A 27,338-nucleotide genomic window follows, 5' to 3' on the forward strand; every position below is an offset into this window, starting at 1 on the left:
GTTGTTTAGGACGGCTGAATTCACTAGATAGTTATAACCCTTTTTTAAATTTTTTTTTTTTTATCGGAATCAATGTTTCACACAAACTGTACGCTCAGCCGAACCGGCCGAAACCGTTAGCTTAGCTACTCAAGTAGGAATGTTTTAATTTCCCCGAGCAGTCAACATAAGACGAAACAAAGCACACACAGGTGATTGGGAAAATTGGAAATACCGCTTATAAGGTTTAAAACACGTAGACATACATGTGCAGGGTGTGCTTATAGTTTGGGATTTTTTTCGCCAATCGCACTTAAGTAAATCAATTAATAACTTGACTGAGGTAAACATCTGCAAATCAGTGTGTTAAGTAAAACAGTATCATAAAGAGATTCTAAATAAATTTGCATGGAATAAATTCTTCATTATAATGCAATCCAGCGTGAATGCTGTATGAAATGTGCAATACTACAGTTCCATATAGGATGTATGAACATTCCTTAGTTACTTGGAATGTGGTTACAGCGAATTCAAAAATTTGAATTAACAGCTGCGAGTCCTGCAGGATTAAAATAGGTTGTTATGCTTACTATCGTAGAAGTAGCAAAACGAACAACTTGCCTCAAGATAAATTTGTGGGTACCAGTTTTTGCTAAAACAAGTTACTTCTTGGCAGAATTTCTCACCACAGATACATAGATATCTACTGATGTCTTCGTACTGTTAGGAGAACCAAGCTTGCAACTTCTCTGTTATTTTTTATTCGCATTCAGGCGAGGCTCGCGTACTTAGTTGCAAACAAACTCAATGTTACTTCTCCAAACAATAATGAACTATGCTTACTGTAAGGCCCGTGTCCTCAGAGTGGTGCGGTGCCTGTGCAAGTAAAACTTCGTGTAAGACGAAAAGTTTTTTGTCACGATTTGCGAAAAAATGTTTGAAATCGTGTAGTTTGGAGGCGATGTTTCAACTGAAATATTGGCTATTTGATATATTGATATCACGAACTGATTCGGTCACGGTCATTACGAAATCATGTTTAAAATATATACAATCGAGATGACAGCATTTGTAATGATGATATGAACACGGACTGCCTCCACAGGTTGTTTTGCGCTTTATATTTGCAGACAACATTATTCCAGCTTGAAGTACAGGTATCCCAGAACATAGAAATTTATATCCGTGATTCAGATGGTTAAATGGCGTGCAACTGGACACACTACTAGCGGTTTATTAGGATGCTTGAATTTATTGCAACGTAAATTTCTTTGTTACTTGGCCGTATGTAAAGAAGAGTCTGTACAACTTTATTGAATCATTTATATTAGTTTCTGCAGACGCCAGAAATGTCGTGTTCCAGTATGGCAAAATACAAAAATATTTACCGATCTTATATTAACTAATGTATACATGCAGTTGCGTACATATGGTTTTGTGACATTATGACTTCATATTTTGTATTTTATACAACAAAAACATCCACTGTGATATTTGATTGATATATACCTTTGAAATAATATGTAATATTCAAAAAAACAATCTCCAACCAATAAACTCCGTGTAAGACGAAAAGATGTGTGTGACGCATTGTGAATGAAATGTTTGAAATCGTGCAGTTTGGAGGGGTCGTTTCAACTGAAATCATGATTTTTTGATATCACGAAGTGGTGATTCGGTCACGGTCATTACGAAATCATGTTTAAAATATATACAATCGAGATGACAGCATTTGTAATGATGATATGAACACGGACTGCCTCCACAGGTTGTTTTGCGCATTATATTTGCAGACAGCATTATTCCAGCTTGAAGTACAGGTAGGTATCTCAGAACATAGAAATTTATATCCGTGATTCAGATGGTTAAATGACGTGCCACTGGACACACTACTAGTGGTTTATTAGAATGCTTGAATTAATTACAACGTAAATTTCTTTGTTACTTGGTCGTATGCAAAGAAAAGTCTATACACCTTTATTGGATGATTTATATTAGTTTCTGCAGACGCCAGAAATGTCGTGTTCCAGTATGGCAAAATACAAAAATATTTACCAATCTTATATTAACTAATGTATACATGGAGTTGCGTCCATATGGTATTGTGACATTATGACTTCATATTTTGTATTTTATACAACAAAAACATCCACTGTGATATTTGATTGATATTTACCTTCGAAATAATATGTAATATTCAAAAAAACAATCTCCCACCAATTAACTTCGTGTAAGACGAAAAGATGTGTGTGACGCATTGTGAATGAAATGTTTGGAATCGTGCAGTTTGGAGGGGTCGTTTCAACTGGAATCATGATTTTTTGATATCACGAGGTGGTGAGTTGGTCACGTCATTACAAAATCATGTTCAAAATATATACAATCGAGATGCCAGCATTTGTAATGATGATATGAACACGGACTGCCTCCACAGATTGTTTTGCGTATTATATTTGCAGACAACATTATTCCAACTTGAGAACAGGTATCCCAGAACATAGAAATTGATAGCCGTGATTCAAATGGCGTGCCACTGGACACACTACTAGTGGTTTATTAGAATGCTTGAATTTCTTTGGTACTTGATCGTATGCAAAGAAGGGTCTGTACACTTTTATTAAATGATTTATAATAGTTTCTGTAGACGCCAGAAATGGCGTGTTCGAGTATGGCAAAATACAAAAATATTTACCAATTTTATATTAACTAATACATAGGGTTGCGTAGATATGGTTTTGTGGCCTTATGACTTCATATTTTGTATTTTACACAACAACAAATAAAACCACCGTGGTATTTGATTGATACTTACCTTCGAAATACCATTGATTATTCAAAAGAATAAAATTTTGTTAGCGAAAATACCTAAAGTAATTGCGATAGATTGGATGATAAATAGTAAAAATAGGTAATAATCAGCGTCAAATTTGTGCAAACCATAAATTTGTAGTTATGGATAATTATATTTGGTAATATTTAAATTACATTGAAAGATCAAAATTGTAATAAAACGTCTTAGTACTAGAAAAAAAGACGTTATGATCCCGTTTGTGGATTAGGGACGGTCATGACTCAGGGTCAACGAGGCAGTAGATGCCGCAAACGTGATATCTCCAAGCAAAAACAATTTAACATCCATACACTCATTCATCTGTTGAACCGTATTAGGTATGAATATGAATATTCCAATATATATATTGGAAATATCGTTATATAGAATATATATATATATATATATATTGATACCTATACAAATACCAATATTGAAAATAACAAGCAAACGAACCTGAACTGCTAATTAACTCATGAATTAATTACAAGCCGTGTATGCCATAGAATAGAATGCTTGATTTTTATGGGAACCAATGTTTAACACTGCGCCGTTAGCCTAACTAGTAAAGTAAATTTGTTTTAATTTCCCCGGACAATCATACACAAAACAAAATAATGCACACGTAGAAAATTGGGAAAGTGGCAAGACGTTTAACACAGTTTAAAGCACGGAGAAATACATGAAGCAGTTACCCATATTACACACACAAATATATACCGATATGTATATAAACGGAAAAACACGGACGTGCATCCTCCGTGCGTCTTACTTGTCTTGTCTTACCCGCGTCTTATAAAGCAACAATGTGCCTATTTCTAAGAAAAGAGCTTATTTTTGAGTTTCGTGCTTATTTCGTCTTAGAAAAATGGATGTTTTGCGTACAAAGCTTCCGTGGAGACGAGAGACCATGTTTTTCTTATTATACTCAATGGACATCCACGCTTTGCTGTGATATTATTATAAAGTATCACTCATCCACGTTCCACCGTGACCTAATGTCGCAGTCTCACTCACTTCTATCGCAGACTTTTTCTGTTAACGGTTTGCGGTATTTCCAGACAAACTGTGACACGGTTACAATAGTTTCTGCTAGTTGCTTGCTTTTTAGAGACAATCCATAATTTAAACAATGAGTATGCGTAAGCACAAGTTCCGTTTTGAATATGAAAAGGAATTTGCTATTTACGAACAAAGTGGAAAGGGTAAGAGCTATGCTCACTGGTGCTATTGTGACAGCAATATCAACCATCCACATGTGTGATTCCTTTAATCTGCGGTTGTGTTGACAAAATAAAAGCAATACTACAATCCGTGGACGCAAAAATGCGTCCGATTATATCTTGTTTTGATTCGTATTTTTGTGAATTCGACAAATCTGTGTGAATTCGACATTACTACTGTGAGTGAGTTGTGAAATCCAATCGTTTGATCAAGCGACTCGCAAGTGACCTGTCGCGTCACGTGTTACCAAATTTTCGATTAGTAAATGTGCTATTCTAACAGGTGAATATTCGAATATATGCCCAGCCCTACTCAGTAACCAGTAATTATTGACGCGATCAATGTCATGTGAATAAACTGTCTTTTTATGTATTTTTTGTTAATTCTAACGCAAATCCTAACTTGGCTGATGGTTAATTAAGTTTCGCAAAAACGTTTTCGGCCCGCAGTGAATTCCTGACTCGTTGTGGACTCATTTAAATGCTCTGCGGACTCATTTGAGACCGCGGACTCGGGTTGGGAAACACTGTACTGGGTTGAAGCCAACTTCAAGTAAAGCTTAAAAATAGTTTTTGAAAAATTTTGAATTAGACTTTGCAAGTCAACATTAATAACAAAAACTTGGAAGAAATATATATCTGAACAGTGTACATTGATTTCAAGGGTTTTATTTTGATTTCAGTTGTAAAATTCTGCAAACCGCCTTTCTAGATAAAGGGATTTGAAATATGCAAAAAATTTTCCATTCTGGAACAAGATTAGTATGCTAAATATTACGAAGATCACTATAACGATGTAATAGAGGTAACTGTGATTTAATTTATAGAATATATACGACTTTCGTCAATTTGAGATATTGATGACTATTGTTCAATGTTCTACAATTAATGTTCAACATATTTGTTCATAACTATAATCATTTTTGACAGAATGCACCTCGGGACCATTTGCTCATTTTCAATGTTAAAGAAAGCTGGGGTTCAGCATGCCAATTTTTGGGGCACGTATTACCAGATGAGAATAAGAAGGGAGCAATAAATGCACACCGCCAAAGACATGATGCTTATGTCAAAGGAATGTACACCGAAATATATATTACATTCGCATTATTAGCTTTGGTCATTACCACTGTTGCCGCGTATTTGTGGTATTAATTTCCAATTTTGTTTTCTGTCTCTCATGTACACCCTATTAGCATTGAGCATCTATGTCAAGGGTGGCCAACCTGTCTACAACCGAGATCGACTCAAATTTTCTGAAGTACTAAAGTTTGGTGCTAAGAAAAGCAACTTCTAATGACGCCAGAAACAAAAGGAGTTTGAGGATAGAATGGTAATCCGATTCGTTTTTACTCCAGCGCCATGAGGTCCCTTCTCAAAACACAAATAAATGAATACAATTGAAAATAGGCACTGTAACTATAATTACCACAATGACAGAAAATTGGTAAAATAATTGCAACGGATGTCATGTGAAGCATGTACACGCTGCTCTAATATAAGAGTGGCTCTAAGAACAGCGAAAGTGTTGATAAGTATCATGTCCCTAGTAGCTGCTTAGAAAATCAATTTATTTTTCACAACAACAACAAGTTGACGAGGTCATAAGGTAGATGTGATATAATTTAAGATAGCTCATCACAAGATCTATCTGGTACTATGGAAGTGATTTCAAAAGACTGTTATTTGCAGCCTTGTCCGTGGAATGGGATGGGACAGCACACATTTGTATTTCTCGTGGGACACGGACTTTTTGAGTTATTTGACGTGATGAGAAACGATGGATCGTTTTGTTATAATGTTGTTGCTCTTGTTGTTAGGATTTTTCTTTCTTATCGTTATGAAGAGAGCAGTTTTCTCTTTATCTACTGGACCAATTGCATTGAAATTTTCAGCGGTAAAAGAATATATTTTTCGCCAGAAGGCTATTACTTTATTTATTCCTAAATTTTCTATGAATCTGATATTTCAACCAAAATTTCGCTGTATTATTTTTTACTCATGGGAACATGAAAACTGAATCAAGTAGCATAGATTATCTTCACAGGAACTGAAAATGCTAGGCCAGGCCGCGTGAGACAGGTTCATTCAGGATACCATATGCTTTCGAGAAATTGATGGTAAAACATTTCCACATGAACATCGTGTCCATATAATTGAGCATAGCTCTCTTGTTATTATCAGTTATATGATAGTTCTGAATTTTTATATTTAACAGGGTCAATGAATTTTGTCGTTTTGCATGTCTCTTTGTACATGTAGTCCTATTTAGTAGATTTAGTATTTACTAAATTTAACAATTTTTACTGAATTTTATTCCAATGGGAATTACATGGTGTAAATTGCTATGGGATGAGATGGGACAGGCGTGCAAAATGAACTTCGTTCGCGTTTATTTTTAGGGAACACTAGCGGCTATTTTTTAAACAGAGGCAACCCCGCAGGATTTAAGCATGCAATGAATAAATTTGAGAAAAGAGTAATAATTGTCATTTTGTGGTACATTTGAACCATTTAAGAGACCAACTAAGACTTTTGTATGTAATCTTTGTATTTTAACCTGTGTAAACCCAATACTGCACAGGATGATCACCAGTGCGATAACAAGCATGCTCGTATGATTTACTAAGGTAACATAACCCGTAAACTACGATAACTGTGCATTCTTGACACTGCTACAATCTAGTGTTTCCAATTCCACGAAAGCATATTTTTGCCGAGTTTTTCATATGTAATGAGATTCATCACTATTCTATACGATAGTTTTTTCAAAAAATATTTGGAAACGCAGTTTCTATTCTTCTCACCTGTTGCAATATACATGGCCTGATTGTAAAAAAAAAAATAACATGTCATTTCTTTACTACTACAAAGCAATAAGCATAGAACACACCCAGAACAACTTGAAACCAGGGTTTTGATTTATCGATCTATCGAAAAATAAACTGCGCGTCCAAATTCATACGCGGGAAGTTGTTTAAATTGATATGCCGCATGCGAACGCGGAAGTTGTCTGCATGCACATCAGAGTGGATTTTATTACAAATTGAAACTTTTGTAATTTTAGCTTCAATAACTATGCACTTTTTATAATTTATACTAACTCGAGTACGACAAGTCTAAGGCCTAACGAGGCCACAGAAATTTTTTTATCGCAATCTTTTTCCTTACGGGGCAAAAAAAAAATTCAACGAAAGCAATTACAATCTAGAAAAATATTTTCAAATAGGGATACTGCAATTGGCAAACAATTGGTAAATGATTAAAATGGTTGTCTTAAAAAATCAATATCGGCTGAAAAAGTCTGCTCTTTCAAGTGATTTGCTGATGCCCAGTCTATACAATACAAAGTCAAAACAATGAAATTGTGTGCAATTTTAGCGGTAGCTTATTTTAATATAATATCCTTAGAGATTATAATATCCTAGAGATTACTTCACCCGCGCAACCTAATGGTAACATTAGATTAGATTACTTTCTTCAATAAATAGCAATACAATTTAATGACAATTCATATTCAATGACAATATCAAGATGTGTTCGTTTAAACCAGGATTGTGCAGTCGAGTATCGTTTTGTTATTATTCTAATTGGACCTGGAGTTGTGATTCAAAACTTCACGAATCTGAATTTCGAGAGTCGGAGTCTAGTCAAAAGTTTTTTGGATACTCAGTCGGCTTTTTAAATATGTCGGAGCTAAAGGTAAAACTACGATCCGCCTGACAGACTTAGTTTTTATTACACAATCCAGTTCTAAACTTTTTCTTCCTTGAGTTGAGTGGCCTCCTCCGAATTGATTGGAATTTCTTGGCGCTTGATTCGACTTTCGATGGCTCGATTCCATCTCTGCAAAAACATAATAATAAATATTGTGCATTTGTGTTTGCTATTGTGTAAAATGAAGTTGGTATTATCGAGCATGAACTATTGATAATCGAACTATCATGGACCTGCCGAGAAAGAGGCACAATGCTTCAGTTGTTAGATAACATTGGCGTCACATGGTTAGAGATATCCGAGCTCAGTCCCGTCCCTTCTACAAAAATACAGAACATCAGTCGCACTTGACCAAATAGGTCACGCCCATGCAATAAGTTTCAGAACTGCAATTTATTATCAGTGAGTGACGATAAGGTATGGTTTTTACAAGTTACCCAAACAACATCGGTATCTAGAGATAGAAAATTAAGAGGCTATCAAACTGTACTACATTTTCGACTTTTGTATATCTGTACTGCATTTTCCACTTTTTTATATTTGCTCACAATTTTGTTGACCCTTTTGTTTATATATATATTTATATACCGATAGTCATGTAAAAAGCGTATAAAACACAAACTAACCTCCGTCAGTGTACCGTGTTCTTTTTTCAATGTCATCAAAAAAAACAATGGAATTGGACCGATAACAAGTAGCATGAGGATCCACCCAATCGCATTTGCCCATTCCGGGTATGTATAGTCACCGATTTTTACTGGAGAATATGTTACACAATATACACTGAAGATGAGCTGAAACACATACAAGTAAGTATTACAGAATGTAATGGAGACATCCGCAACGGGGAAGGGAGAGCAAAAAAAGAATTGTAAATTAAATTTCTAACAAGCCGAATAAATGTATTTTAGATCAATTATGGAAACACACCATTGATGTCATGAATTGATGTATATATAAAATGACATATATAATAGATTTTCACAGAGCAAACGGCGAAATATATTATGGAACTTTGAATGCGAATTGTTGAACAAAACTATTTTACTATAATGCAAAAAATCCCATTTACCAGAGTTATAGCTGGAACAAAATATTTGTAACAGTATCGAAAGTAAACGTTGGGATAATATCCAATCATTGACTTAACGTCATCAAAAAATCTTTCAACGCCGTAAATCCATGCCAGTGCTGCAGCTTCACAAAACGCCACGAACAAGATACAAATGCCGCTGTTTCCATACATATTGAAAAGCTCAAAAACATATATTCCACCCTGTAAACAGTTTACGTTGCAATATATATCAGAAAGTAAGAATAAATTTCACTAATTTCATAATTGTTTATTGATAATAACTCAATTTGAATTGTAGGAGTAGAATTGCGGTTAATTATTCAAAGACAAAAATGAAAAAGATTTAAGAAAGTCATATTGTACAATACTTCAAAATAAATATATAAATTACAGTTTGCATTTTACAAATCGCAAAATGCGATATTCTAGAAAGGAATTATGCATAACTTACGTCAAAAAGCATCGGAATACCAAGAAGAAACGGGATAAGACAAACTATCATTCGGAATAATCGAGGTCCCATGCGGGCATACCAACGAGGGCTTATATCCTCACATATTGCGACACAACCCTCTATAGTTCCAAACTAAACAAACAAAAACAATTATTATCGGTAGGCTTACCTTACGTCCCGCTCTAGGCGGGACAGTCCCGCTTTTTAGCGTCTTGTCCCGTCGTCCCGACAAGTCAGCCAAAAGTCCCGCTTTGGCGTTTAGCCATCCAGCATAATACACAAACATGTTCTTGTTACTGTTGTTTCTGTGTGGCGCAGCGCTAGCCTACTTATCGAAGGTGAATGCGTTTGTTTCGTTGTTTCCCGCTAACATTTTTAGAAAACGTATCGTATGTAAAATCAATACTAATTAGTCTAAATTCGAATTATTTGTACCGGTATCGTTAACGTCAATTCCTTTCTATTTCTCAAACTGGACCCGATATTTGGACAGAGAATATGCGCATGAATTCTCGATGACAATATGGTGGGTGAAAACAGCCGGGATAGCTTTAAATATAGGCCTAATCTAAGTAGTATAATCGGAAAATGTGAAGTTACAAAATCACAGCTAAGGGGTCGTTGTCTTTAGAGGCGTCCCACTTTGATGTCACAAAAATATGGTAACCCTAATTATAAACGGATGTTTTGTTACTATGATTTAGTGAAGCGTTGCGGGCCGGATTATAGTGCTCCGCGGGCCGGATCCGGCCCGCGGACCGTAGGTTGCCGACCCCTGGCCTAAGTAGTAAAATCGGAAAATGTAAAGTTGCAAAATCACAGCTAAGGGGTCGTTGTCTTCAGAGGCGCCCCACTTTGATGTCACAAAAATATGGTAACCCTAATTATCGGTGAATTTCGTATTGATATTACATGTTCACTAAAACCAACCAGTGCAGCAGACGAAAAAAAACAATTTACGCTCCAGTGGTTTGTGCGCAATTTCAAAATGGACCACCTGTCAAGGAGGGTTGGAAGTTGCCTGCGCCGTTCTTGCTCAGTTGCTTCGTGTTGATGCTTGTTTATGCTTGAACTGTTAAGTGAACTGTTTTTTGGCAAATATAATCTTAGCCATATCATAGCAAGTGCAATTTAAAACTCTTCTGCGCTTCGACATCTATTTTGTACTGGTTACTGTTAACACAAATTCAAAATACTGGTATTGGTTCGATGCCGGTGCGACGTAACTGCATGATATGTGGTTCTGTTTTGAAATACAAAATTATATCTAATGTCTTAAAGATTTATAGTTATAAACTGTGTGCGGTACAACTTTCGTGGATCTGTAGTTCACATTAATAAAGTTTTCGGAATTACACCATACCTCATTCTAATGGGCACCGGTAGTGTACATACACATTTTAAGCTTTAATGCTGTTAAAGCCGCAGTGGTAGGATGGCATTGAAGCACAAAAGTGTTTCTGTTTATATTAGCTCACTTCACACAAAATGTTTGATTGACAAAATTTAAACGCACTGGATTATTGTTATTGTCATACTAACAGTAACGAGGACCGTCATTTGTTGTATGAATTGTGTGGTGGAAGGTGTCAAGTTTGTGTTTTTCCGTATCGAATCGCCTCACTGGACCGGTTTGATGGACATGAAAAGGCCATTTGTGTATGTCTGTTGGACATTAGCGTATAGGCCAATTTGCTTTGTCGTCTATATAGTGAGTAATGACTTCAAAAATACAAAAAATTGCTGGATTGTGAAGTATTCTATTGTGCTGATATGATAGAAAAAATGTAGATTATAATTGTTTTGAAAACTACTTTATGGTTTAATTAAGATGAGAATTGCTTAACTAGGCTTATCTTTTATTTTCTGGAAAAATCAAGGTCTCTAAGCTATAAAAAATCGACTCACCGATGTATCAATTGCAACGAAAAATAGAGCGACAAAAAATATTATGGACCATACTTGTGGTAATGGTAATAAAGTTAAACCAGCAGGAAATACTTCAAAGACAAGTCCAGGACCTGAAAGAAAGATTATCATAACAAATTGCAAAAAAAGTCTGAAGCACGTTATCTAACACGTAAGGTTGTCATAATGCTCTGAAGTGGAATATAGTGAACTAGATAAAATAATTTTAAACCGAATTAAAATATAAACACTTTCTCGTGATCTAATCGCATCTTGTTAACAAATATCTAAATTTTTATCCCCCCATTCTTTTAGAATCAGTTTTTTTCCAAAAATATGTGATGTGATTGAATATTTTCTACAACAGTGTTTTACACGATTTTCTGTAGAAACCATAATTAGCATGTGAAAAACTTTATTTTTGTAATCTGTTAGGGCGCACAGGAATTGCATAAAAAACAAGTTTCACCCAACTTACCGCTTTCCGCGACTTCCGATATGTCCTTGCCGTGCACATGAGCCATATGACCAAGAAAGCAGAATATTACTAATCCAATGAATATAGATGTTCCACAACAAATGCAAACGCAAATAACTGAATATCTGGAGTAACAAAAGACAATATTTAATTTCTGTGTATAAAGTATAGATTACAGTATATATGGGTTCAGAAAAGTGTGATCCTGTTTCAAGCTTTACAACAAATGTTCAATCCGATGCTGAGAATGTGTGTGTGTCTTCATGAACATAATCAAATTTCTTATCCTTTACGCAATTTTAGAATGAGTTCGAAATATATGTTTCTTGAGCATAGCTTACTTGTAGCAGTCCGTATGATATTCATTGTAACTACCAAGCCCACAAAGTACAGCGAAACACACACCGAGAGTAAAAAGAACTTGTCCTCCAGCGTCTAACCACACCTACAAAAAACAAAAATGTGAATTGTATCACATCAAAAAATATTCGCGATACGTATGATAGGCTATATTTACTGATTATTCAGGACTAAATATGGCTGATTTTAAATACACTTTGAAAAAAACTATGCGTTCTTCAAGTTAATCATTTTCAACCCGTCCATGTTCTAATTTCAAATCTAAATATACATACTGATGCATCGGCTAGGCGTTCCAGTTGAGGAGTGATGAAATACCAGACACCGCTAGCAGCTCCATCGAGTGTTGCTCCACGGATAAGAAGAATCAGAATCATGATGTAAGGTGCGGTGACTGTTACGTACGCTACCTGTAACGAATATAACAACGAATAAACTGTTGTTTGTGCATCTTTAATAATCAGTCGCAATTTTACTGTTTTATGCACTTATATATAAACTTGAAGTAGAAGCCAATTCCGCATGTGAAAAAGCAATGTAGTAGATAGGTGATGTTGATATGAATGTGTTTAACTCCTAAATAAATTTCTTTATTCGCATCATTCACCAACCTTCCCCGTTGTTCGTATCCCTTTCAAAACACACAAATAGCTGACAAACCAAGAAAATAGGAAGCACAACATCATTCTCCAGTTTGTAAAACTACCCATGTCATGAATTCCATCTGTTCGCCTCAATACGTGGTTTCTAAAATGTAGATTATTGGGAGAAGTGTGTGTACCAATATGAAGGTAACTGATTTTGTTCGCCTACTTTACGTCAAATTGTGTGAAGGGACGAAAGCCTGTGGGCGGGGGGTATATTAACTTAGCTAACGCAGACAGTCCCCGAACTCGTAATAGAACTAAAATAAGGAAAATCGGAATAAAATTATAGCCTGACCATAATCTGGTGCACACACTACGAGAGTACCGATTATTGAACAAGCAAAAATTATAAATGGAAGATAATGGTAATGGGTCAGGGGTGTGCAACCTTTATTACAGGAGGGCCAGGTAGGAAAAAAATGGGTCTACCTACGAAAGGTTCTGAATACGAAAAATCCAACTTACGAAAATTCTTCTCGTAAAAATATTGCTTCGGCTAACGTAGGATTTTATGCATACGAAAGGCCAAAAACACGTGTAGTGATATTTGTTTATTTTCGTTAAGTTATTGCAGTGCTTGAAGAAGAGAAGTCCAATTTTAATTTAATATTCGAATATCGCGACCATTGAATATCGTTTTCCTGTTTATTAGAATACCGAATATGGCGCACATATCCTATAGCGCCGCCGTCCACGTTTTGATTCAAAACATTTTATAATTATTTCATTTTTACGTAATCGAAGGCAGCGGAGTGCGGCGTGGCAATAAATTATCTTCCACCCCATTGGCACGTTTGTTTCTTGCGGGTACGTACGATGTGTTGCTAGCGGGATTCAGTAAGAATACCATGATACGATGAAAAAATGAATAAAAATTTTGAATTTCATGTGTGTGTGCTAATTTTCGTACATTAGTTCCTTTCTCAGCAATCAACTTTTGCCGCCCCCTCCCACCGACCGCCATCCTCCCTCTCCGCGTTCTTCGTTTAGCCTAGCCTGGTCGGCCAATGTCAAAGGTAAACAACATACCGTTCGTAGTTTTATTCGGTATTTCTCTGTTCTTTTTTTCTTTCCATGTGCACTTTTTCTATTTATTATGCAGTAATTTAATTCTAACATGCATATGTTACGGGTTTTACCCATTATTAGAATTTATATAAATATATGTCCGAGTTTTGTGGGGGCTTAAAACGGATTAGGGCATTTACAGGTAAATGTGTCCATAATTACGGAATTTTCTTCCTTCTTCCTTGCAGAAATGTTGAGTTAAACGCATAAATTAAAAAAAAACTGCTATTCAAATTCATTGTCACACCAACTTTAAACGAATTCAGTGAGAAACACGTTTTTATAACATTGTGTATTGTGCGAGCTAGTTTTTCGAATATAACAGGGGCACTCAGGTACTGGTATAGGCTTTGAGACGAAAAAAAATTGGAATTGCTCTCACATACCATATTAATTAACAAACTAAAAACTCGTTTCGCGGTCACACTATTAAAAATTGGCACTTCTCAGCGGGCCACACCATTTTTCTTTTCGGGCCGCAGTTTGCACACCCCTGGCTTAGATTATGAGATATGATCTTGAATTAGAAATGTATTGATTTGCTGTCAATTGCAGTAGCAAATTCATGAAAACCATATAGTTTTTTTCACAGGTTTCATTAGAATCCATTTATGTGTGGCAGAGTCGCTGAGTATTGCATATTTTTTCTATCTTACCTTCTAATATTTAATGTTTTAAATACACTTACGCCCAAAACTCGTTGGTTGGAGAAGTAACATTCATTGTTACGTTTTCAATTGCGATGGAAGTATTATGATTTTCCAAGTGAGCGATTGATAGGCACATATCTGTGTTCCATTCATTATCTGCAATCAAATATTCATTTAGAGACGCATATTAATCATTAATTAAATAAATCATTCATTAATAATTGATTATTCATTTGATCGACATATTAATGGTAGGTGAGTTTTGCTATATAATATAACTCGAGACTAACTTCATTCATTCAACAATTCATCACTAGTTGATGTTATGAGTTGAATCATGGTACATTTGTTATCTTTCATGAAAACAGAGAACCTCGAATAAGTCAAACCTGTCAAAAAAGGTTTAAATGCATGCACCGGCAGGGTCGGACGTGAAGCGATCGTTTGTCTCTAAAACCTAAATCAGATTTATATTATTATTCAATACTATAGAGTCTGATAGAGTCCTTTGGTAGAGCGGAACCCAGATGCTTGGGTCAAAGTAGTAACAAGTAATATATATACTGGTAACCGATTTTCAATTCCATGACAATCTACAAACCAATTTCAAGCATTGGCAATTCATAATGGGACAACCAAGAATGATAGATACATCAGGGAATGTTATACCCATAACTTTAGACTGTCACCTGTGCATGAGGTCGAAGATACATTTCGACGTTTTTTGACGGAGGCTCCTTGCATTTTCGAATATCTGATAATTTCAGAATCGAAATTTTTTTAAATCGAATCTTGAATAATTGGAAGTTCTGTCTGATATTGTTATTTTATTATATAGTAGGACGGGGTAAATTAGACCCCCTGGGTATAATATACAGGCAAAATAAAATTCTTCTAATAGCGACATCTCGCGCTTGGCAATCGCTAAAGATTAATCGTGCTAATGCGCGGCATCTTTTTACATTTCAAACTCGGCAACATAAAGGGCTTTTTGAAGGAGAGTTGTTTCAGCTGGGACAGAAACTTCCCCCGACCTACTATAATGGGTACTACAGACACATTAAGTGAAAACATGTAGTAATCTATCATTCAGTTCGCTAAGTATTCACTTCACACACAATAAGAAACGTGTTCCATCAACTCACTCGAGAGAAGAGTCCCATGTCAGAATTGCATTTTAAAAATATGGATTCAATAGAACCTAGACCGGCGGGCGTACAAAATGAAACCAAAATGGTGGCGATTCAAAATTTCCGTCTGAACGGATTTGAAATATTGATTATTCAATTCGAAATGCCCTGCCCTACTTATGATACGGAAAGCCGCATGTGCCCATAAAAAATATTTTTAACATCATAATTCCTACAGTTTCTCGGGCGGTGTCAATTTAAACGTAAACATGTGTATCGTCTCAGTGTGTTTACGACTTTATAGTACTTCTAAACTTTTCATATTACTTTAATTTTTAGGAACATTGCTGAACCCGAATTAATATTTGGCCGGCGCATCCCAACAGGTATCATTCTAGTAGACTTTTATATTGAGAGCTGTGATAGATCATGGAGAGTGAGGCAGTTCGCTCAGTATATCACAATATTGATGAATTTAGTTTAAGTTAGACAAGCTAATGTGTGCACAGCATTAGAGCATGTTCATATCAATTACGTGTACGTAAAATAAAGTTATCTATATGCATATTATATACATGAACAAATATTTGTATCAATCATCTAAGGCGGTTGTTCTCAGCGTTTTCCAGAGGCAAATTTATGAGGTGTTAAAGAGTCAAATTCTCCGATTGTTAATGTAATCATATTATATTTTACACGGCACAAGTAGCCGCCGGACTGCATGAATATAACATGGGGTGCAGAAAATTTAATAATTTAGTGACTTATGTTATAATAACAAACAGTTAAAAATAATTTAAAACAGTTCTGGCATTCTTCTCCTTAAATGTAATTCAGAGGAGAAATGCACGATTCCGACCCATTGGTGCTTTGGCTTTTTCAAACTATTGTCTAAGAGTGAATCAAAAATCAGTCCAAAAATAAATATGATAGAATGACTGGGACTTTCAAGTCTCTGGTCTCCTTGGCGAATTCATTTTGTCGGGTTGGTCTCTGTTAGGGTTTACAACTAGCTCGGATCTTCCCATATATATATTTAAGAAAAATAAAACTAAGTACTATTTCTCACCGCAAGTTGACCAAGGTAAAGCTTCTGTAGTGAACGAATTAACAAGATAAAATGTTATCCAAGCCATCACCACAGCGAGATAGCTGAGGAAATACCAAGCAATAATGAGTTGTGAATAAGCGATACCCTGCAAAAATGAATAATTCCAGAGTAATAATTCAGCTAGAAAAGAGAAAATATATGTATATAAAATACTTTCATGTTCTAGCTACAATTCCGTTTCCATTGGAACACTTCGTAGAATAGTCTAACCTTATTGCTCTGTAGAATGAGCTAAATTATTTTTCTCAGGTGGGGTAACAATTCTAGGTAAAATGAATATGTAAGTTTAAATGACCGACCTGCGAAGTTATATCCAATATTTTGTTGAAATAAAATTGTACGAAATTTGCAATTGAAAAAATAAAGTATATTTACAGACCTTCATCGCCGGAACTATATTCCATGCGTTGAGACAGCTTTGTTTTGTGAATTGTCCAATAGCAATTTCTTGAAAGAACAAAGGTATGCCACATAGAGCTGCTACGAGAAAGTATGGTATGAGAAATGCTCCTGAAATACAGTTGCATTGATTTAACTCAATATCACACAGGTATAGTATGAATGAATGGTATATATCGATGGTGATGCGATCACTTTTATTTATTTCTGAGTTCCAATATTCCACACCAAATTTTATCTTTTTGTTTTATTGGACGCAGAGTGGACCTATGGATCGTATTTTGGACACGGAGTGTACCTATAGATCGTTTTTTTATTATGTAGTTGTTGTTCTTCATGTTAGAATTTTTCCCATAGTTATGAAAAAGTCGCTTTTCTCTTTAACGAATCAATTGCTGTGACAATTTTAGTGGTTGAAGATTGCATTGTTCGCTAGAATTCTATTCTTTTCTCTATCTATGAGGTTCGTTTTGCGTGCAATAACGTCAATAAAATTTGCGCACCTTGTGGCTGTTCCGCGAACTCCTATCAGCGAATCTCGTGCTTAGCGAAAGTGGAGAGTTTTTTTATGGGGCACGTCAGACTGCGGTACCTGATCTGATAATACAGAGTGGATCAATGGGTATTTCACTTCACGTTGAAGCTGAATCATGAGGAATGTATCATCGTCACAGGACCTGGAAAAGCTAGGGAGTCCCTGTACCGTTACCAGTAGGTGCCCTGATACAGACACCGTAATGGTAAGTTACCGCCTATAATTTTCGGGTAATTGATTATAAAATATTTCGTTTTGCTGTCTGTGTCACATATATTCGAGCATAGTTCTCATTTTAAACCATCTGGAAATACTTTATCCCGTCACGCTTAACCGCTGTAGATACGCTTGTCATGCGATATTCTTAGAAAACTGGCGCTCAGCTGAGGTTTACTCCTCCGGTTCCTAAATGAGGCCTCCGTGTCCATATATTTGATTACTGCTTTCTTGTTATTAACATTATAATTGTATTTTTAGTTTTATAATAACTTTATGCAAAAGTAGGTGTTGTATACGGATATCTTCTCGAGCATTGCCTTCTTTGTTTACTTTCGCAAGATGCGAAATGTGACGTACCAATAGACAATTTGTAGCCGTTCAGACACTTTGGTCACTCACACAGCTTTTCAGGCGCGTGGTTGTAAACACTACCTACTTCGTTTGCATAGTATTGTATGCTATTTGTCAGTTTTTAGTTGTGTTTCCAAAATTTAAAGATGAATTATATACCGGTATAGTATATAGTTATAGTACTGTGTTTGATATTGTTTCGTTCTTAAATCGTCTCCGTTTATGTATTTGCAAGCTTTTAATTATTAGGCTTCCCGCTGCTTGTCAGCAGGGAACCTATTGTATTCCTGTGTTTTATTATTATTATTATTTATTTATTATTATTATTTTTTCAAATTGGTCCTACAAACTTGAAATTCACCTCAAATGTGCAGAAGTTCTCAGCTAGAAATAAAATGCAATTTTTTTTTACGCGGGAAGCCTGTTAAAGCTGCACGCAGCTCTAGTTCTTTTTAATTTCGCTTTGGTTCGGCTCAAATAGCCAAAGAAATATCAATTTTAATAACAATTTCAAATATTTTACATTAATTTTCCGAAGATGGCAAGTGGCAACACTCCAAGATTTGAGTGAAGTTCAATAACTGAAAATTCTACGTATAATTGGTCTCTAAGATTTTAGATTATCTCTCGACTCTGCGATAACGTATATAGAAAAAATATTTGACTTAAAAATTTAATTTAACATTTGGAAAATTATCTCTTTTGGATAATCTTTCTTCAAAATATCAGACACTTGTAAAAATTGTAGAGCATTTGAAAGTGAAAGACAAACTTTATTTGAATATGATTGACCTATTTGATGAAGTTGCACTCATCCAAAAAAAAAATTTAGCACGATTCAAAGCATTAAACTGTTCACTGAATGCAGCTTGATTGAGTCAATGTTAAATAAACATTCAATGAAAAACACATGAAGATTTTTTAATATATCTTTTTAGCTTGTATATAATTTGTATTTCATTGTTTTATATTGTTCTTTCCTGCAAGTTACAAAATAAATGATGACGGTAATCTATGTCCTTTATTGAGACTTTTCATAGTTGGCAACCCTAATTGCAGCAATCAAACATAAGTCCGTAAATAAATATTATAGAATAGAAAAAACTTTTCTACCAGTTCTAATAAATAACAGACGGTAGAATATTTTGAATGAAAATGACGCTTTCAAACATGCAAACCAGTTTATAAGTGCCAACTGGCAAAACCACACCTAAAATAGAGATCAGAACTTCTCAATGAAAAAGTATAGGAGGGATTTCCGTGGTATGAAAGGTTGGGAAAGCATTCTTGAGTCATCGTAGCCTATTGTTTTCACACTGACTGGACTTGTGATTATGATGTCATGACTCTTTTATCGTAAATGCTCCAAGCTTTTATCGGTCTGTATGATCGGGACCCAGGATATCACAGCATGGACACTAGTATTGTTTTGAGCTTAAAATGCGGATATTTGCTCTGTAAAATTGCTCGCGTGTCTGTTTAAAAATCCATGCTGTTTCCACGTTAGACAGGCGTGCACCACACACTCTACAAAATAGTTTTCAATTGTACAAAGATGAGATAACCCTTTACTTTTCTGAAAACTGTTTTTACCTCCTCCATTTTTGTAGCAAAGATATTGAAATCTCCAAATGTTTCCGAGGCCGATAGTGTATCCCACTATATTCATTAAGAATTCCAATGGCCGCTTCCACGTCATTCTGAAATTAAGACAAAGGCAATATTTACTCTCGTTGTTCCCGAGTGCTTGTTATTCTAAATAAATATAAACCGGCCTCGATACAAAACTATCAATTGTAGTCTTCATAAGTGGAAGGAATGATATTTATCTCAAACACAAAATCGTTTACAGCCAAGCATTCATTAAAGAATACTATGTTAAGGGCATTTAAACAAGTTTTACAGTCTTAATTAGGCGGATAATATCATCATAGAAAAAAAAAACAGAATTGTAAAGTTACAAACCTTGGATATAGTGTCGTTTCACATTTTTCTTTCTTTTTACATCTATTGATGTTGCCTTCTCCCATGGTGCACAATGGTTATTATATCCAATACAACAGAGCCTATCTATATAAAAAAGTTCGAAAATTAAAAACGATAGAAAGACGCAAATATATATATTCGTATGTTAGGTTGATTATTTAAAATAAAGCATTTAGATATTTTGAAAATGTCAAACTGACCAAGACTTGAATTCCAATCGGTTTTTTTAAACCCGTAAATGAAATTCCCTTATCGGCGTATTGAAAGCAAAACATAACAATGGAAATAATAGGATTATAACTGAACATTTGTATGCATCCATCTTAATAATCGACCTTTTGTATGCAATAAATGTGACTCCATGCATGTTCCAACCATCCCCTTTCTTATCAATTTTATATACGCGATCACATACTCCTCAAACTTTCCGAATTCCACCTTATCAATTTTATATACGCGATCACATACTCCTCAAACTTTCAGAATTCCACTTACGCTGCAATTATTAAAAAAACACTTTCTTTATGCTTTTAAAAGTTTATAAAAAATATAAATAGTTGGGTTGGCATACACTACAGTCAAGTCATTCATATATGCATACATATAGTGTACTTTACATAGTGATCCCAAAATAAACGGAACCATAAATTTCTCAATTACTTTCTTGAAAACGGAGTAAATCATTTGATTTTTTAACACTTAAATTTATGTTTGTGTATGCATGTATCCCAAAGTTTCATGAATATAGGACGTTTTGCACAAAAGTTTTCTCTAGATCTAGGTCCCAAATGACCCCCTTATCAATGGAGACAGACAGTATCCGTTGCGCAAATTTTTCAATCACCCACATAGTTTCCTGCTGAATCGCACTTTTTTCTGTATGGACATGTCAATATCAAAAATACTGATCACTTGGGCACAACGCCTCCAAGAAAAGTCGTACAGAGACTGATATACTCAATATATAAAGTGTGCAGCATAGGTCGAACATTGCATAAGTGGTCCGTATTGGTTTAAAGACGAAAATCAAGCGATGAATATGAAATAGTGTGTGGCGGTATGAGGAAGCGCTGGACATCATTTGGACGACGAAGAAAGATTGATTAAGTCGTTCAGTGGTTCCAAAATGACGCAGCGAAGACTGACATATCAAATCATTGAACTTTAACACTTTGGATTTTTATCTGCGGGAGTACTCAAAGGACAAGGTGTGTGTATCAGAACATTGGTGAAATCACAGTCATAACCCCCTTTGAGGAGTGCGTGTTAGTTATTGACAATTTTGGCGCAAGAGATGCAAGTCTGTCTCCAGTGCCTATAGGAGGTGATTTGGAACATATTCTAAAATAAACTTTTGTGCAAGGCCTCCTAGATTCTTGAAACTTTTTGGTACGATCATGCACAGTTCCGTTTTTTGGGTCGCTATGTAGAAAGAAAAAATGGCCGACATTCACGCAGGTTACATGATATGGCTGAAGTCATTCTAAGGATAATTTCTGAGGAGAATGAGTGGCCTCCGACAGCGTTAGGTGGTAAATTAACTAAAAATCTCAAATCTAAAAAGAAGAATTGATAAAACTTCATTCGATATGGCGGATGAGAAGTAATAACATGTTATATATATACTAATAAAAAAATATGATATGAAAATTCTGATGTATCCGGATGTCGCAAAGCATTGTGGACTGAAATCTACTTTTTTCTCAGCAATAATCATACGGAAGTGATCCAAGGGTTATGTGTTAGATCATATTGGTATCATCAGCTTGAAAAATGAAGTAGTGCCACCATGTATTACTAAGCACAGTAGCATTACAACATCGCGAAAGCTTACATACGAATTTGATAACGTCCGGATGTAGAGTATAATTAATTAATAGTCCAGAATCGTGGCCGAAGTTCGTTTTGAGACATAAAGATTTTTTTATTGTTTAGATAAAATGTCGATGACATAAAAAACGAGAATAACGGTCAGAGACCGAAGACTTATCGATCGAAAGTTAGGGGATCCCCCAAAACAGCGCTCTTACTCCATAGTGACACCTTGTGTCCCATCGCTAATAAATTAATAACTCCCTAATTATACTACATAATTTATACAAAATCAATAGGCTTTTGGTACGACATATGATAAATGCACATGCAAAATCTGGAGCAGATTCAATCTCGCTTTCGTGAGATATCGCGTGCATTTAACAGACAGACAAACAGACAGACAAGTACCTATCAACATACTTACCGATTAAAATCGATAAGTAATGATACCATGGTGGGTGTGGAGTACATATTGTTGAGCGATTTTTTTAAGTGAATTTTAAGCCGCTCCGGAAGTATTTGTACCAAGATGACGCACATCCTGAACCTTAACCTGGTACACATACAATGTTGAGGTTGTGCGTCATCTTTGTACGTATACTTCGGGAGCATCCTTTTGTTAAAAACAATTATTTCATAATTTCACTAAAATAAGACAAGATCCATCTACAGCATCTAGCCACTTTCTTTTTGCACTCTTTAAACCAGTGGTTCTCAACCGCCAGTCCGCGGCAATCTTGCTGCCGTCCGCCAAATATATTCCAATATAAATATCTTATTAGCAAATTGCAAAATACAAAGTATTGACGGCATTTAATTTTATGATTTTTTAACTCTTATTGATTCGTAGTACCGGTATTCGCCTAACAACCAAACTTGGTGAGAGGTCCTCTGCCCATACTAAGCCCTGAACGGCTGGATGTTTGTTAAGTCTATGTATGACCTCATAACGGCGGCTAACGTCATAATGGAGGAGTTTGGTAGCACATAGTACCAGGGTTGGGATTTCGGAGCCAGTTTTTGAAATCCCGGTATTGAACCGTATATTCCTCGGATTTTTCGAGATTAAGTAAAACATTGAAACAACTCGCATGACAATAAAATCACGTATTTATTTCATGCAATATCGACACAGAAATACTAGAGCATCTAGGGCAGTGGTTAGCAACCTTTTCTTATCGCGACACACTATATAGCTATTTAAATATTCGCGGCACACCTATCACAAAACACGAACATATTCTACTTTGAAAGGGTGCGATAGTCGAACGCGAACAAATGGTTAATAGTTGCCGATATTACAACTGTTTTCTTGCATTAATGTAAACGAGTGCGTCTTCGGAGCACCTCACATTATTGTAAACGTTGCGCGGCCGCACGGGTAATACGTGGCTTTCAAACGCGCCGCCGGTTTTGCTCGCCGTTCCACGTTACGCCCTTATTATAATCATACGTAGTGACAATTTTTCACAACTTAATTCATTTTTGTTACAATTCAATATGTTTCTCCCATTTCTAAAATCATCAGAAACTATCCGAAAAAATCAACCGTTTTTGTGTTCGAGATATAAAATAATCGTCAATACGTAGTGCAATTTACTAAATTTATGAAGGTTTTATTGAGTTTCATTGCATCACTGTTTGGACTACCACGCGTTTCGCCAGATTGCTGGCGTGATTACAGATCGAGCGGATAAAATAGTATACTTCCATCGAATCGAATAATTTTAACGAATTGTCAAATATCGGGTTGAATTCGGGATTTTATTCCGATGTTTATCGCTTGGGTCGGCTTTGATCTTTTTTTTTACCGTTTGTGAATTAACTGTCTTAATTTTAAGCTAAAAATATTATCATTTCTGACGCCGGAATGCGGATATTTTGAAGACGATAATTTCTTGATATTACTTTTCCATTGTGGCTGTTTTATTTATAAGTATTGAATAGTAAATAAAAACCCTGCAAAGTCATTGCGTAAATCCTGAATGCTATTTTAAGTTCAAATTATGATTAAATAAGTCGGCAATAATGGCAATTCTACTAGTCAAATAATAATTTCTCGGTAAAATTTCGCACAATAATTCCACTTAGTCTGACTGACTCAAACTGTAAGCGTGGATAGCTTTTTTTCAAAATGAGTATTAAATAGAATGGCATATCCTACATTTTGTGAGAATATCTATATGTGGATAACAAAGCCCCTGAATTTTTAGGAAATAATTGCGGAATCGGGATTGAAAAAATAACAGTCCAAACCCGGGATTTCGTGATCGGGATTTCCGGGATCCCAACCCTAAATAGCACGGTACCCGATTGAAAAATTCTCAGTTCGCACGTTCCGTAATTTGACAGTAGGCCTATAATTTAGCGAGGTTTAGGTAAATGGAGGCAAACAAACAGCAAAATATTATTCAGTTCAAACAGCTCTACTTCGCCTTGCAAAAATTTCATCAGAACAGCGTTTAACACGTTTAATATCAAAAAGACAGCAGCAAATTTCTTACTAAATTGGATTGTCCTTTTCTGCACCGCCTACTTTTGTCCTAATTGCATTCCTTTAATTATGTTTTGTGTTCATGACATTTTTGGTTAATTTTGAAGATCCGTCGGTCCGCAAAAATTATTTTGAAATTTTAACGGTCCGCGAACTGAAAAAGGCTGAGAACCACTGCTTTGAACTACATTTGTGTTGCCGCGGGCATTTCCTTTTCCTGCTTAGAAGCTTCGGGACTTGAGAAATATTTTATTAGTTCAAATGGATTGAAATATTCGACCTCGTCTTTCGCTCCAAACAAGGTCATGTAAAACCATCCACTAATATCTAACGATGTGTAACGTGTTTGCTTTTGTAAGAACCAAAACCTTGCAGATTCAGCATTGACTTTGGCCAAATTATGATATCCTTGTGGAATTAGAGGGTATGCGTATGCGAAACCGAGATGTGTACCTGTTATGCCAACATAGTTGAGTCAAGCATTTTGATCACTAGTACATCACACACATTTTCTTGAGTGCTTTGGTTGTACGTGGTAACGCGCACAAATTTGCGCGCATGCATCAAATTCCACTTGTTTGTTGACCTATAGGTTTTTGACGAGCTTTTGTGTTTGATTTCATCCCATAGAACTTGTATGCTGTTCTAAAGAATACTAGTTTCAGCTTTTTCATTCATTCAAACCGCGTGTTGGAAGTAAGTTTTGTAATATATAATGCGTGTTGATTTTCAACTGGTTTATTTATATCCATCATTTGACATCCTTAAATCGGTGATGCCAGTAAATTTTTAATACGAAAAGATCAGTATTATCTGCAATAAAAACAGCAGTACCCACTCAAATGACAGCTGGGGGATGGATACTCATATCATGTCCTCCATCCCGTGGCGTTTCAATATGAAACCTGCCTCTTACCAGTTTACATGAGTGCCGATTGGTATCTAAGCTCAGCCAGAGACAAAAAGTTTCGGACTGCGGTTGGTGTGACGAAATGTTTTCAAATATATATATATTCTACTATAGAGAGAAAGAGCGTCTTATCCCTATATCGTGTTTGGCTCGCGTGTTATTAGGTTGACTCACGCTTATTTGAGCACACTCCGATCTGATCTCCTCAGAAGTCAATAAAGCACACAATGCACTGAATGGCAATTGCTACACTGAAAGACGCAAAATTCAATCCGAACACAGACAAATTAAAAACACACACCTAGCTCTTGATGCAGTAAAAATCAGATCATTCTAACTAACGAAGAACGGCAAAGACAAGCAACACTGAGCAAGATTAAATATATCATAAACGAAATGAATCAGAGCAACGACCTTGTTTCCCTATGTAATCGCTATACTACAATAAGATTATTTAATTGCATATGAAAGTTACGCCTTATATGTTTTTTCCCTATTGCACTATTCCTTTATTGATATTCGATAATATGACGCTCATCTGACATAGTTTTTCAAGTGTGTAGATAGGTATAATCTTTTCCACGCAGTTCAGATGGAAATGCGCGAATATATTTAAGAATCGCTAATATTGGTTTGCAATGCGATGAAATCCCATCTTGGCATTTCTGACTACTCTCGCAATTGCTTCGTATATTTATCGGAAAAGTTCTTTGGCGTGGTTATCAAACGAAAAAAACATGGGTGTATTTTTTCTACTCTTTTTTCCATTCAACCTTTTTTTGAAACATCCCCAACAACCCCAATTGATTCTGTCATTAAACTTCCGAAACAAACACATAAAATCATCAACAGATGCATATCACCAAGTCCTAAGTAGATATTGCTTAATTGATCTTCATTTTACCATTTTAAATGTAATGCTATTTGGTAAACCTGTTATCTATCGTAAATACAGCACATTTGACTATGTTGTAGTGTAACTTATTTGGCCTCGCCTTTTTGATACTTGTAGTTATAACTCTCGGAGCTCTGTCGAACAAAGTTACATACAAAATATTGGTTGTAAGTTGCAAAACATGATCATGTTGTTGGAATGACTTGGCATTTACCACCCGTATTTCATTCATTGTTCAAGAATATTTATGAAATCATGAAATCTAAAACCCGTTTTCGTGAATTTTTTGTTGTAGCTGAATTCGAGGGACAGCATGACAACAGGCAAGAGAAGCACGGTCGCCTCTTTTAGTTCATGACAGGGTTTCTTAAAAGCGTACTCCAGCCTCCCTGGAGGATCGGTTATCTGGGAGCACGAACAAACAGGTGGAAATGCGAATATATAATATCTATGTATTTTTATAGAAGAGAAGAAGCAAAAGTGTTGAGGGTCTTAGGTAGCTTTGAAAATCATTAACATGGAACATAAACATAAATTACATTCTTTCCCAGGCATATAGTATAAAATGTAGCAATTTTATCATTCGTGTTCTCGTGATGGCATTATCTTTCACTGCATCGTCGTGATCATCCCGCTGCATAACAATCCTTGTTAACAAATAATTGACTGTTCTCCACACCGGGTGTATATTTGCGCACAAACTGTGCGCAATTCACTCGAACCACTGCTGCATTAGAAGGATTAGCAGGCTTGTATTGGTAATTGCAACAATAGCGGGTATCTTGAAATAGTACTCCATATTTTACGCGTATGTTTCAACAGTGTGTCCATATCTATGGTTCTCGACCCAAAGCTGGGTCGCCTAAAAATATTTCCAGTACAATTTTTTTCAACAAATACCTAAAAGTTATTGATTTTATTTTCTAGTAAATTTTGTGCTTCAGTGGTATGTGCACCAAGATGGCGCACAACCTGAACATAGTAAAATACCAGGTTAGGATTCAGGTTGTGCGCCATTATCGTGCACAGTGTTGACAAAAAACACTAATACAAATATCAAGTCGTAAAAAAAATTGCTCAAGGTTGCAAACTCCACACCCATCT

At 35.6% G+C, this 27,338-nt stretch overlaps 1 protein-coding gene across 2 annotated transcripts; it reads right to left on the reverse strand.

Annotated features, from left to right (window-relative positions):
* Nucleotides 1–6,315: 6,315 nt before the first annotated feature.
* On the reverse strand, nucleotides 6,316–20,618 carry LOC120326971 (sodium- and chloride-dependent GABA transporter 3-like). 2 transcript variants are annotated; one of them, XM_078111752.1, is made up of 15 exons: nucleotides 20,456–20,618; nucleotides 20,100–20,204; nucleotides 19,728–19,834; nucleotides 17,010–17,110; nucleotides 16,589–16,715; nucleotides 14,428–14,545; nucleotides 12,636–12,771; nucleotides 12,300–12,434; nucleotides 12,006–12,109; nucleotides 11,665–11,789; nucleotides 11,187–11,299; nucleotides 9,276–9,410; nucleotides 8,822–9,025; nucleotides 8,376–8,543; nucleotides 6,316–7,878 (listed from the first exon to the last, which is right to left on the reverse strand). In XM_078111752.1, the coding sequence occupies exons 2-15, from the start codon at nucleotides 20,162–20,164 to the stop codon at nucleotides 7,786–7,788; spliced, it is 1,731 nt and encodes a 576-aa protein (XP_077967878.1). In that variant the 5' UTR covers nucleotides 20,165–20,204; nucleotides 20,456–20,618; the 3' UTR covers nucleotides 6,316–7,785. The 2 variants fall into 2 exon arrangements, with proteins under 2 accessions (XP_077967878.1, XP_039249265.2); XM_039393331.2 differs by having other exon boundaries at nucleotides 6,319–7,878; nucleotides 17,010–17,140; nucleotides 20,456–20,616.
* Between the last annotated feature and the right edge of the window lie 6,720 nt (nucleotides 20,619–27,338).

This window comes from Styela clava, chromosome 4 (genome assembly GCF_964204865.1).
Source record: "Styela clava chromosome 4, kaStyClav1.hap1.2, whole genome shotgun sequence".
NCBI classification, from domain to species: Eukaryota; Metazoa; Chordata; class Ascidiacea; order Stolidobranchia; family Styelidae; genus Styela; species Styela clava.